The 12,883-nt window shown below is 61.5% G+C and overlaps 1 protein-coding gene across 1 annotated transcript in view; it reads left to right on the forward strand.

The window, feature by feature from the left end:
* Window positions 1-12,883, forward strand: part of RYR1 (ryanodine receptor 1) — a 92,357-nt gene that overhangs the window by 65,481 nt on the left and 13,993 nt on the right. Inside the window, 11 exon segments of the mRNA XM_078850381.1 lie at window positions 6,019-6,189; window positions 6,439-6,498; window positions 7,770-7,907; window positions 8,000-8,112; window positions 8,648-8,744; window positions 9,177-9,283; window positions 9,527-9,578; window positions 10,654-10,900; window positions 11,017-11,096; window positions 11,717-11,793; window positions 12,244-12,317. Coding sequence (XP_078706507.1) covers window positions 6,019-6,189; window positions 6,439-6,498; window positions 7,770-7,907; window positions 8,000-8,112; window positions 8,648-8,744; window positions 9,177-9,283; window positions 9,527-9,578; window positions 10,654-10,900; window positions 11,017-11,096; window positions 11,717-11,793; window positions 12,244-12,317 — 1,216 coding nt within the window.

Raw genomic sequence — 12,883 nt, forward strand, 5'->3', positions numbered from 1 at the left:
GGGGCTGGGCGAGCGACGGTGTGTGACGGAGCAGGGAGTGGGGAGGACTGACCAGGGAATGGCGTCTAGTTCTGCTGGGACTGTCTGCATGGGGGATGGGAGAGGCAGGGGTGACTCCACTGGAGTGAGGAGACCTGAGCCTGTCACCTGAACTGGAAGGTGGCCGGCGCTTCCTCGAGGCCGAAAGGCAGGTTCAGGAACTCAGAGAGCCCCAGAGGGGTGATAAAGGCCCATTTCAGCCTGGCATCTGCATCCAGTGGCACTTGCCAGTAGCCCTTTGTAAGGTCCATGGTGGTAAGGTACCGAACTCCTCCCAGCTTGTCTAGGAGCTCATCAGGCCTGGGCATGGGGTAGGCATCAGATACAGTGATGGCCTTGAGCTTCCGATAGTCCACACAGAACTGGACCGACCCGTCCTTTTTGGGGACCAGCACCACCGGCGAGGCCCAAGGGCTGGTAGATGGCTGGATCGCCCCCAAAGCCAGCATGTCCTGGATCTCTCTTTCCAGGTCCTGAGCAGTTTTCCCTGTGACTCGGAAGGGGGAGCATCTTGTCGGCGGGTGCGACCCTGTCTGCACCCAGTGGACAGTCAGATTAGTGTGTCCAGGCTGGTTGGAAAACAGCTGTCGGTACGGATGCAGCACCCCCCTGACCTCAGCTTGATGGGCAGGGGTTAGCCGATCAAAGAAGGGAATTGTTTCCAGGGGGGGACCAGCTCTGGTCCCAGGGAATAGATCTACTAAAGGGTCATCTCTCTGCTCCTCCCAATGTCCGCACACGGCCAACACCACATTCCCCCTGTCATAATATGGCTTCATCATATTCACATGGTACACCCGGTGGTGGTGTGCCAGGTTAGATAGGCTCCATCACATAGTTTACCTCGTTTAGCTGCTTGACAACCTTGAAGAGACCTTCCCAAGTGGCCTGTAGTTTGTTTTTCCTCACGGGGATGAGAACCATCACCGGATCCCCGGTGGCGTAGGCACGGGCCCGTGCCGTGCGGTCATACCAGACCGTCTGCTTCTTCTGGGCTCTGGCCAGATTCTCCCTGGCCAGGCCCATGAGTTCAGCCAGTCTCTCTTGGAAGATCAGGACATACTCCACCACTGACTCTCCATCGGGAGTGGCCTCCCCCTCCCACTCGTCTCTCATCAGGTCCAGGGGGCCCCTCACCCTCCTGCCATATAACAGTTCGAAAGGCGAAAATCCGGTAGACTCCTGGGGCACCTCCCTGTACGCGAACAGCAGGTGCGGTAAGTACTTGTCCCAATCCTGCGGGTGCTGGTTCATAAAGGTTTTCAGCATCATCTTTAGCGTCCCGTTAAACCTCTCCACCAGCCCATTGGACTGGGGGTGATAAGCTGAGGCCCAGTCGTGCCGGACCCCACATTTCTCCCACAAGCACCGGAGCAGGGCCGACATGAAGTTGGTCTGTCAAGACTTCCTTGGGGAACCCCACTCGGCTGAAAATAGTCAGGAGCGTATCTGCCGTGGTGTCTGCTCCAATGGAAGCTAAGGGCACTGCCTCGGGGTAGTGGGTGGCGAAATCTATCACCCCCAGAATGTATTTCTTCCCCGACCGGGTCGTCTTGCTGAGAGGCCCCACGATGTCCATGGCCACCTTCTGGAAAGGCTCCTCTATGATGGGCAAAGGTCTCAAAGCCGCTTTCCCCTTGTCCCAGGCCTTCCTCACCCTCTGACGGGGGTCACAGGATCGGCAATACTGCCGGACCGTGGTAAAGACCCCGGGCCAGTAAAAGTTCTGTAGCAACCTCTGCCGGGTGCGCCGGATTCCCTGGTGCCCCGCGAGGGGGATGTCATGGGCCAGGTACAGGAGCTTGCGGCGATACTTCTGGGGGACCACCAGCTGCCTCCTGATCCCACAGGACTCTACTTCCCTTGTGGGAGCCCATTCTCGGTACAGGAACCCCTTCTCCCACAGGAACCTCTCCTGGCAGCCTCTCCTCATAGTCCGTACGACACCAAGGTCGGCCAGGTCCCTGAGCTTCCGCAAGGAGGGATCTTTCCTCAACTCGGCCTGGAACTCAGCGGCTGGGGAAGGGATGGGGCCCGGTTCCCTCTCACTGGCTGGGTCTGAGGCCACAGCCTCTCTGAGCCGTGCCCCTCAGCGCTCCCTCCCCACCAGGGTAGGGTCCTGCGCCTCCGGTGTGGTACCCTCCCCGAGGTCAGGGCACGGTGCCCCTTGCCAGCTCTGGCTACGGGTCACGACCAGGGTACCCTGGGGTTTGCTTGGCCAGTCCCCCAGGTCCCCTCCCATTAACACCTCAGTGGGCAAATGGTGCACCCCCACATCCTTGGGGCCCTCCTTGGCCCCGCATTTCAGGTGTACCCTCCCTAAGGGCACCTTGAACGGGATCCCACCCACCCCGTCAAGGTCAGGTAGGTGTTGGGCATCACCCGATCTGGCGCCACCACCTCAGGCCGGGCCAGCGTCATCTCCGCGCCCGTATCCCAGTATCCATTGACCTTCCTCCCATCCACCTCCAGGGAAACAAGGCACTTTCTCCGCAGGGACAGCCCCGCGCCCACCCTGTAAACGGAGAACCTTGAGTCCGGGGCATCCAGCCCCCCAGAGGAGCTGGCCTGGGGCCCTCCCACCTCCTGAGCAGTTGATAAGCTATCAGCCCCCCTTGTCTGGGAAGTCTGCCCCTCCTCCAGCTGGGTCCCTACCCAGTTAACCCTGGGTGGGTTCGGTCTGCTCAGTCTGTCCCTGAGCCTGGGGCATTGGGTCCGTATGTGGCCTCTCTGGCCACAGTAATAGCAGCCCATGTCCCGTTGGTCCCTTCGAGCCAGTCAGTTGGCCCTGAGGCTGAATGTTCCCTTGGGAAGGGGTTTTCCATATTTCCCCTCTGGGAGGTCCCGTGGTGACTCTCTCTGCATCGTGGTGGACCTGTTCCTTTGGGACTCCTCCCTGCCACCCCCTGTCTGGCTCTTCACAAACTCATTGGCCAGCCGCCCTACATGTTGCAGGTTCTCTGGCTTTTTGTCCACCAACCATAGCCTCAGGTTGGATGGGCACCGCTCATATAGTTTCTCTAGTACGATCAGTTTAACCAGGTCTTCCTTCATCTGGGCCTCCTCTGCCCACTTGGTGACATATCCCTCCACGGGGACGGCTAGTTGCAGATATGAGGCCTCAGGGGTTTTACGCTGTCTCTGGAACCTTTCCCGGTACATTTCGGGAGTCAGCCCAAACTCGCAAAGCAGGGCCTTTTTGAATAGTTTGTAGCCCCTTTTCTCCGCCCCTTCCAGTCGGCGGTACAATGCCACGGCCTTGGGATCCAGTAAGGGGGTGAGAAACTGGAGCCTGTCCACAGGATCAACCTGGTGCAGCTCGCAGGCCCTCTCAAAGGCATCCAGGAAGTCATCCATGTCCTCCCCCACTTTACACTGGGCCAGGAGGCACTTATCAAAGCTCCGTGCCGTCCTGGGTCCCCCCTCACTCACCGCAGCCGGGGGCTCGCTGCTCCTCAGCCTGGCCAACTCCAGCTCATGCTGTCTCTGCTTCTTTTCATGCTGCCTCTGTTTCTCCTTCTCCTCCAGCTCATGCTGACACTGCTTTTCCTGCTCCTGACGCTGCTCTTCCCGCTCCTCCTGCAGTTCCCGCTGCCTGAGCTCCAACTCTCTCAGTTTGAGCTCCTTCTCCCATTGCAGCCACCTCAGATCCAGCAATGAGGAGCTCTGCTGGGAGGATCCCCTGCTGGCCACAGGGGTCACAGTGCCCTCAGTATTCACAGGGCTCCTCCCAGCCCTTCCCCTAGGCATAGGTAGGAGGGATCTTGGGAAGCCCTCAGCAGCCGTCTGTTCACTTCCCGCTGGGACAGACACCGGTGCCTGCACTGCATCTGCCAGGCTGCTTCCCTCCGAGACAGGGATCAGTTCCTTGGAGCGATCTCCCTCCTCCAGCTGGGCAATCAGCTGTTCTTTGGTGAGCCTCGCAATGTGCAGCCCCCTCTGCTTGCACAGCTCCACCAGGTCGCTCTTAAGGTGCTTGGTGTACATCTCCTTGGTGGCCACTTGCAGGCCTGTGTGCTCGCTGCTCCCCACGGTTTCCAGGGAGGACCCCTAGGGTGCCAGCCCTTCTCAAGGTCACCACCTCTTTGCCAGGGTCGAGCTGCAGACTCCTCCGCCCCTGGGACCGCTCGCTGCAATCCCCCAGGGGACCCTCTTACTGCAAAAGTCCTTCTCTGGTCACACACTCCCAGGGATAACCGCCCCCCTGAAACGGCTCCTCTCTGAGCCTTCAGCACGCCTGGTCCTCGTCAATCCCCTTTCATCTTACTGCTCCCCCGTCACTTACTGCAGGAAGCGCCGCCCACGGGGTGCAGTAGATCCCACCGCTGCCACCAGTTGTCACGGAGTGTGGGGGAGTCTGGGCCCTGCACCCCTCTTCCTGGGATTCACCGTGACTCTCAGCCAGCCAGTAAAATGGAAGGTTTATTAGATGACAGGAACGCGGTCTAAAACAGAACTTGTGGGTACAACCAGGAACTCTCAGTCAAGTCCTTCTACGGGGCAGGGAGCTTAGACGCCAGGCTTGGGGTTCCCTGCATTCGACCACCCAGCCCCAAACTGAAACCAAAAAACCCCCCTCCCCCGGTCTCACTCCTCCTCCCCCACTGGCTCCTGCCCCAGCCTTTGTCCAGGTTCTTGGGCAAAGGTGTCACCTGGGTGCAACCCCCTCCCAGCTCAGGTGACAGGCTTCCCGTGGAGTCACCCCCGGCTCTCCCATCCCCCGGGCAGACAGTCCCAGCAGAACTCGACGCCATTCCCTGGTCAGTCCACCCCGCTCCGTCGCACGGTGCCCACTCTGCACCCAGCCCACGGCCCGTCGGCTATCAGCACACCCAGCCCACCGGCCCCGAGCCACCTTCCCTCTGCCGGGGCTTTTCACCAGCGACCTGGGGCCCAGCGCGGGGGATTTGTGCCCCCCCTTCCCCAGCGTTTGCTCCTTGCCCCCAGCTGTCTCTCAGCCCCGAAGCTGCATGCGCCAGGCCAGCTCTCTCCGGCTCCTATCTGAACCGGTTTGGTTCCTCTGGGCTCTCGCTGTGCAAAGCTGGGGAGTGGGGGACGGGGAGGAGTGAGGTCCCGTCCCTGTTCTTGACCCCCCACCCCTGGATCACGGAGCTCATAATCACCCCTCGTGACATCCCAGCCGGAGCAGGGGAGGAGGCGGTGCACAGGGATGTCGCAGGCAGATTATGCTGCCTTGCCTGCCTGCCGGGCTGTCTGCGCCGTCCCCTCCCGGTTCGTGCCCCCAGCTTGGCAGGGGCTGCCCCGGGAAGAGCTGTGGTGTCCCTGGGGTGATGTCTCCGTCCCCTGCCTGGGGAACCCCCATGCAGCCCATGACACGTGGGGGGAGCCTCTTCCCCACCATCCTCCACCCGGTCAGCTCCCTCGGACCCTGTGCTTCCTGGCGGCTTGCTGGGTCCACAGCCCTCCCGCTGAGGTGACCCTGGGCTCCTGCGGCCTGAGCTCACTGGCCGTTCCCAGGTGGATTTGGGGAGCCCTGAGCCCCCCCGCTGTACCGGGGTGGGGGGTGAGGCGGCCCAGGCCGGCCAGGGGCTGCGCTCACACAGAGGGGCTGGGCTGGGCGGCGGGTTCAGAACGGGAGATTTCTGAATTGTCAGCATCCGTGACTGAGCGATCGTGTCCCCTGGGGGGGCAGCCCCCCCAGTTGAGCTATCCTAGTCCTTGAGGATGCCCCTCCTCAAATCCCCCAGGGGTTACCCAGCCATCTTTGCCCTTTCACCTTTTTCAAAGTGGCCCTGCTCCTCCCCTCCCCCCATGGAGGTGGGAAGCCCCGCCCCCCTTGGGAAGCCCCACCCCTCCATCTGGGTGGGGGTGGGGCTAGCCCGGTACCCCTCTCAGGGTGGGAGGGGCGCTGCTGTGGCCGGACGCTTCTGCCTTGGCATGTTGGTTGGAAGCAGAGGACTGGGGGGTGGGGAGGGTCACTGCTGGGGCCCCGCCCTGACACCCCCCTGTACCCCGCAGGCGGGCAGCTCAGAGCAGGAGCGGACCAAGAAGAAGCGGCGGGGAGATCGCTACTCCGTGCAGACCTCGCTCATCGTGGCCACGCTGAAGAAGATGCTGCCCATCGGCCTCAACATGTGCTCGCCCACGGACCAGGAGCTCATCACCCTGGCCAAGGGCCGCTATGCCCTGGTGAGCCAGGGGAGGAGCCAGGGGGAGCAGGGGGAGGAGCCGGGGGAGTGGAGGAGGAGCCAGGGTAAACAGGGGGAGGAGCCAGCGGTGGAACTGGATGGGGCTGTTGCCCTTGGGGGTGCAGTGAGTCTGGAGAGGAGAGGCGGTGATAAGCAGCTGTGTGGGGGGGAGCGGCTTGTGCTGGGGGGGCAGCTGGGTCTCCGTGTGCCCCCCCCCGAGTGACACACTCTGTGCCCCCCCACCCCACAGAAAGACACCGACGAGGAGGTGCGGGATGTTCTTAACAACAACCTGCACCTGCAGAGCAAGGTGAGTGTCCTCCCCAAAGGCCAGCACCCCCTCTTCTCCCCCGGGCACCACAGGCCAGCCCCCTTTTCCCCCCCAGGGCACCATGAGTTGGCCCCATTCCCCCCGCCAGGCAGCACGGGCCAGCCCCCATTCCCCCCCCCCAGTGCCACAGGCCAGCCCCCCTTTTCCCCCTGGGTGCCAAGAGCCAGCCCCTCTCTCAGCCCCCTGGGTGGCATGGACCAGCCCCGTCATTTCCTCTCTGTGGCTATGTGTCAGCCCCCTCACTTCCCCTGGTGCCATAGGCTGGCCCCAACTTCTCCCCCTTCCGGGTGCCACAGACCAGCCTCTCCTTACCCTTGGGTGCCATGGGCCGGTCCCCCTTTCTCAGCCCCCCAGGCGCCATGGGCCCTCTCCCATGTTACTCCCCCAGCACCATGCCCCTAGCCCAGGGCACCCAGGCTCCGGCCTGCGCCCCTGTGACGAAGTGGGCCTGTTCTTAATGTTTCCTACAAATATTGTGGGGGTGCCTCAGTTTCCCCTATGCAGTTCTTAAGTATCTAGGTGGTGGGGTAAGGGTGTATGATCATTGCAGAGCCCTAGAGGGCAGGTGTGTGCAGGGGTCTGGACACAGAGAATGGCCAACACCCTGTTTCCTGGCCACTGATGGCCTGGGCCCTTCCCCCCTGCAAGGTGAGAGCTAAAGGGTTGGAGAACAAAGGAATCAGGTGACCACCTGGCCCGGGAAAGGAACAAAGCCCAGAGGAGGAGGGGCTGGAGGGAGTGTCAGTTTGGGGCTGGCTGGGACATGGAGTGAAGGGCAGACGTGGTTGTCTGGCTCACTGGCCCCAAAATGGACCCAGCTGAGGGGTCCCGTTCTCTGCACCTGCAAGCTCTGTTTTAGACCATGTTCCTGTCGTCTAATAAACCTTCTGTTTTACTGGCTGGCTGAGAGTCCCGTCTGACTGCGAAGTTGGGGTGCAGGACCCTCTGGCTTCCCCAGGAGCCCCACCTGAGTGGACTCACTGGGGGGAAGCGCACGGAGGGGCAGAGGATGCTGAATGCTCTGAGGTCAGACCCAGGAAGGTGGAAGCCGGGTGAGCTGTGTGTCCTGAAGACAGGCTGCTCACAGGAAGGCGACTACCCCAGAGCCCTGACTGGCTTCATGGGGAGCAGTTCCAGAGCATCGCCCAGGGACTCCGTGACAGCCCCCTTGCCCCATAGACCAATGCACATCCCCGTCGTTGTCCCCCGTGAGGTGCCGTGTCTGACAGCCCCCCCCCCCCCCCCGGCAGTGCGAGAACCCTGCGTCCATGCGCTGGCAGATGGCCCTGTACCGCGAGATGTCGGGCAAGGCTGAGGATGCCAACCGGCCCGAGAAGATCGTGCGGCGGGTGCAGGAGGTGTCGGCTGTGCTCTTCCACCTGGAGCAGGTGAGGGGCGGCGGGGTGGGGGGCGCAGCACGGGGGAGGGGCTGTGCTGTGGGGTCTGGGGCTCTAACCCACCCCCCCCTGTCGCCCCACAGACCGAGCACCCCTACAAGTCGAAGAAGGCCGTTTGGCACAAGCTGCTGTCCAAGCAGCGCCGTCGTGCCGTGGTCGCCTGCTTCCGCATGACGCCGCTTTACAACATGCCCAGGTCAGCGCCGCAGCTGCCCCGGCCGGGGGATCCGCGCCCCCTAACCTCCCCGGCCGGGGGATCCGCGCCCCCTAACCTCCCCGGTCGGGGCCCGCGCCCCCTAACCTCCCCGGCCGGGGGATCCGCGCCCCCTAACCTCCCCGGCCGGGGGATCCGCGCCCCCTAACCTCCCCGGCCGGGGGATCCGCGCCCCCCAACTTTCTCCTGCTGGGAGAGGGGGAACCACACCCCCTGCCATGTGGCCCATGCCCTCCCATTCTATGGGATCCAGCTCCCTGTACAACCAACCCACCCACCCGATCCACAGTGCTCCCCAGCACCCTGCAGGGTCCACACTTCCCCACTACCCTGCAGGATCTCTGCCCTCCCCGGCACAGGGGTGCAATTTCAGCCCCCCACCCTTGTCACCCCCCACCCCCGGCTCTGGGCTCCAGGTGGGATGCTGGCTGCTCAGTGGGTGCAGCTGGGGTGGGGGTCTGGGTCAATCCCTGCCCCCCAACCCCCTGCTAGGCCTCTGATCTGCCCCTTTCCCCAGGCATCGGGCCTGTAACATGTTCCTGGAGAGTTACAAGCTGGCCTGGATCGTCACGGAGGAGCACGCCTTTGAGGACAGGATGATCGACGATCTGGCCGTGAGCCGGCGGGTGCTGGAGGGGGCGGGGGCTCGGGGGAGGTCTGAGCTTTCCACATCCCGCAGCCGGGATGCCTGGGTCCCGTCCCTGCCCGCTTCCCTGCCCGGTTGCCAGGACGCCTGGGTCCCGTCCCTGCCCCGGTCCCATCCACACCCGGGCACTGGGTTCCGTTATCTCCCGCTCCCTGCTCTCTCACCATTGCCCCAGGGGCTTGGGGGCAGCAGGATGTCAGCGGTGGGGGGCTGGGGGGGAGGAAGTGATGGAGGAAAGGGTGGAAGCGGAGCAGGGGCAGGCTCCTGGGCCCGTGGGCTGGGAGTGGGGAAAACCGGGCACACCAGGCTCTCTCTGGCGGGGACTCATGGGGCTCCCAGCACCGCCGGGCTGGGCGGGTTCACAGCTGCTGACTCTCCCCTGTCCTGCTGGGGGGAATAGAAACCGGGCAAGGAGGAGGAGGAGGAGGAAGAGCAGGTGGAGAAGAAGCCTGACCCCCTGCACCAGCTCATCCTGCACTTCAGCCGTACAGCGCTGACGGAGAAGAGGTGGGTGCCGGGGGCAGGGGCAGGGGCAGCGTTGGGAGCCAGGACTCCTGGGTTCTGTTCCCAGATCTGGGAGGGGAGTGGAGCCTGGTGGTTAGAGCAGGGGGGCTGGGAGCCAGGACTCCTGGGTTCTATCCCTGGCTTCAGGAGTGGGGTGGGGTCCAGGCTCTGTTGTAGAACTCTTCAGCTGGCCTCTCTGGAGCGTGTGGTCCTGGTTCTGACTTTGGCCTGTGCGCTGCCTTTCAGCAAACTGGACGAGGACTATCTGTACATGGCCTACGCCGACATCATGGCGAAGGTGAGTGACCCCAAGTCCACATCAGCTTCTTGCAGCACGTCTCACCCCCCCAGCACCGCCGGCCTCTCCCAGTGCACGTCTCACCCACTGCCCCCTTCCCTGTCCAGTGTGTCGCCCCATTTCCCCTCCCCGTCATTTACCGAGGTTGGTTTGAGCAGTCTCAGGAGAGCCCGTCAGACTCATGAGTGGAGCCGGATTCGAACCCTGCTCTCTGGGTGTTCAAGCAGCAGAGGATCTGAATCCTTCCCTCCCCAGACTCTCCCCTCAAACCAGATTTGCAGTAAGGGGCAGTTTACCCTTCCCCCACACCTTCACAAACTTCTGCTCCTGCTACTCTGGAGTGGCTGGAGGAAAACCCCCAGTCACAGCCCTGTGGGCAGTAGTAGCAGTGTAGTAACTTAAGAGTAATGGCAAAATATCTTTGGAATAGCAATGGCATAGCAGCTGTATAATATTTTTGGAATGACTGTGTGGTATCTTTGGAGCAGCAATGTAGTAGCTTTGGGGTAACTAGGTAGTGTCACTTTGTAATGTTGTAGTATCTCTGTAGCAATGATGGAGTAACAACTTCGTATCTCTGGAGTAGTAGCATGAGTCTGGACTACATTGTACTAATGTAGTGTCACTGGAGTAACAAAGTACTAACAGTTATAGTGTTTCTGGAGTAACGGTGTCATATCCCTGGAGTAACAACAGAGTAACAGCATAATGTCTCTGGAGTAACAATGTGCTAATGGCACAGTATCTCTGGAGTACCATTATAATATCTCTGGAGTAATGGTGTACTAACTTTGTAGTATCTCTGGAGTAGAGGTTTAGTATATGTGGAGTAACAAAGTACTGACCGTTTGGTATCTCCAGAGTAATGATATAGTATCTTCAGAGTAATAATGCAGTATCTCCCGAATAATGGTGTTGCATCTCTAAAGTAACAGTGTACTGGCAGTGTGGTATCTCTAGAGTGACGACGTAGTATCTCCAGAGTACCGGTGTAGTATCTGGATTGGAGGGGGGCAGCAGGTATTGGTATTTGGCTCCCAAGCACCCCTCACTCTGGATCCCCTTTCACCCCCAGAGCTGTCACATTGAAGAAGGTGAAGAGGAAGGTGGTGAGAAAGACGAGGAGGAGGTCGAAGGGTCCTTTGAGGTAGGTGATCCGCTCCCTACCTCCAGTCCTGCCCCAGCCCCTGCCTGTGCTGACCCTTGTGTCTCCACCCCACAGGAGAAGGAGATGGAGAAGCAGAAGCTGCTCTACCAGCAGTCGCGGCTGCACAACCGCGGGGCGGCTGAGATGGTGCTGCAGATGATCAGCGCCTGCAAAGGTGAGATTGGACCCTCGCCTGGGGAGGGACAGCGGGGCGGCTTGACGGGAGGCTGGCAGGTTGGGGGGTGAGCCACATGCCAGGCTGGTAACCAGCATTGCCTTGGTTGTCGGCAGGGGAGCCAGGTGCCATGGTGTCCTCCACACTCAAGCTGGGCATCTCCATCCTAAACGGAGGCAACATGGAAGTGCAGCAGGTATGGCCATGCTGGCGTCGCTCCAGGGCCAGGCCCCCAGCACTTTACTCAGACCTTACACAGGCAAAGCTCCCGCTGAGCCCGGGAGTAACGGCTGAGTGAAGGTCGAGCAGCACGGCCACGTGTTGAGTAACCGGCCAGTCACGTCCAAGTAACATGTTTGTAACTACTGAGTAACAGGTGAAGGAGTGTGGGGTAAAGAGGACTTATCCCCTCAGTAACAAGGGGAGTATGCAGTGAGTAACAGCTGAGTAATGAGTAAATGTGCACTGAGTAATGATGGAGAAAGTGCTGTGTAATGGCTGAATAACTATGGAGTACATGCTGAGTAACTAATGGGTACACGCTGAGTAATGAGGGAGGATGTGCGGGGTACAGCTGAGTAGCTAACAGGCATGAAGAGTAACAACGGAGGACAGGCTGAGTAATGGGCTGAGTAATGAGGGAGGACAGGCTGAGTAACAGTTGAGTAACTAACAGGTATGCAGAGTAAAGAGGGAGGACGGGCTGAGTAACGAGGGAGGACAGGCTGAGTAACAGCTGGGTAACTAATGGGTATGCAGAGTAACAAGGGAGTAGTTGCTGAGTCGCCTCTCAGGGCCGCTGTCTTTGTCCCACAGAAAATGCTGGACTACCTGAAGGAGAAGCGGGAGGTGGGTTTCTTCCATAGCGTGCAGGCCCTGATGCAGACCTGCAGGTGAGCGGGACCGTCTGTCGTGTGTCCCCTTCTGCCCCTCTGCCCCGGCCTCCATCCCTCCCTCCTCGCAGGCCGAGCTGGTCCCTGCCGACCTCCTTTTCCTTCCTGCGTCTGGCCCGTCGCCGTCTCTCCTTTTACCCCCCTTTGCTGCCAGCTGTTCCCCCTCCCTGCCCTGTTACTATGGGGAGCCAGCCGTGGAGGGACCCCCAGGGAAATCGATCCCCTTTGCCCAGAGTGGCATTGCATGGCCCTGCTTCCCACCCCCCAGCATGCCGGGGCGAGCACCCATCGGCCCCCCACTCCATACCCCCGGGGGGAGGGGGCTTGGCTGTGTTAGGTTGTGGGCCCTTCCCCCAAGGTGCACTGAGGGGGTGGAGGGTTGATATTGATGGCAGGGTCACCCCACTCCCCTCCCCCCCGGCCTCTCCTGACCCCCATTTCTCCCTGCAGCGTCCTGGACCTCAACGCCTTCGAGCGGCAGAACAAGGCCGAGGGACTAGGCATGGTGACCGAGGAAGGAACAAGTGAGTCCACGCGGCCCCCACCCCCGTCCCCTTGGCTGCTGCCCCCAGACCCTGCAGATCGCTGCCCCACATCTCAGCCCCAGCCCAGACCGCCCCCCCCCCACATCTCAGCCCCAAGCCCTGCAGATCTCTGCCCCCCATCGCTCCCCGGGCCAGGCCCCCCCACATCTCAGCCCCAGTCCAGCAGATCTCTGCCCCCCGCCCTCTTGACCAGGGTGCCGGGATGCTGCCACAGCAAGTGAGTGATGGCCTTGGGGGATCTCAGGCCCCAATCCCAGCAGCCCCTGGGGCAGGGTCACTCACGCTAATGAAGCACCTAGCAGCCAGTGCTGGGACTGTGGCCGCTGGAGCCTCTGAGCTAACAGGCCTGACTCTGAGCCGGGGAGTTTGGATCCGCAGGTCCAGGGTTCGATCCCCTCTCAGGGTGGGCAGTGGGGGCTGGGAGGGCAGGCTCCGGGGGCACTGCCCAGCGAAGGGGGGATGTCTAGGGCAGGTTATGGGCGGGACAGTGAGATGAGTCAGGGCCGCCCTGCCCCCACGGGAATTCCTGGGGGGGGAGCTGATCC

The sequence above is a fragment of the Lepidochelys kempii genome, chromosome 23 (genome assembly GCF_965140285.1).
Source record: "Lepidochelys kempii isolate rLepKem1 chromosome 23, rLepKem1.hap1, whole genome shotgun sequence".
Taxonomy (NCBI): Eukaryota; Metazoa; Chordata; order Testudines; family Cheloniidae; genus Lepidochelys; species Lepidochelys kempii.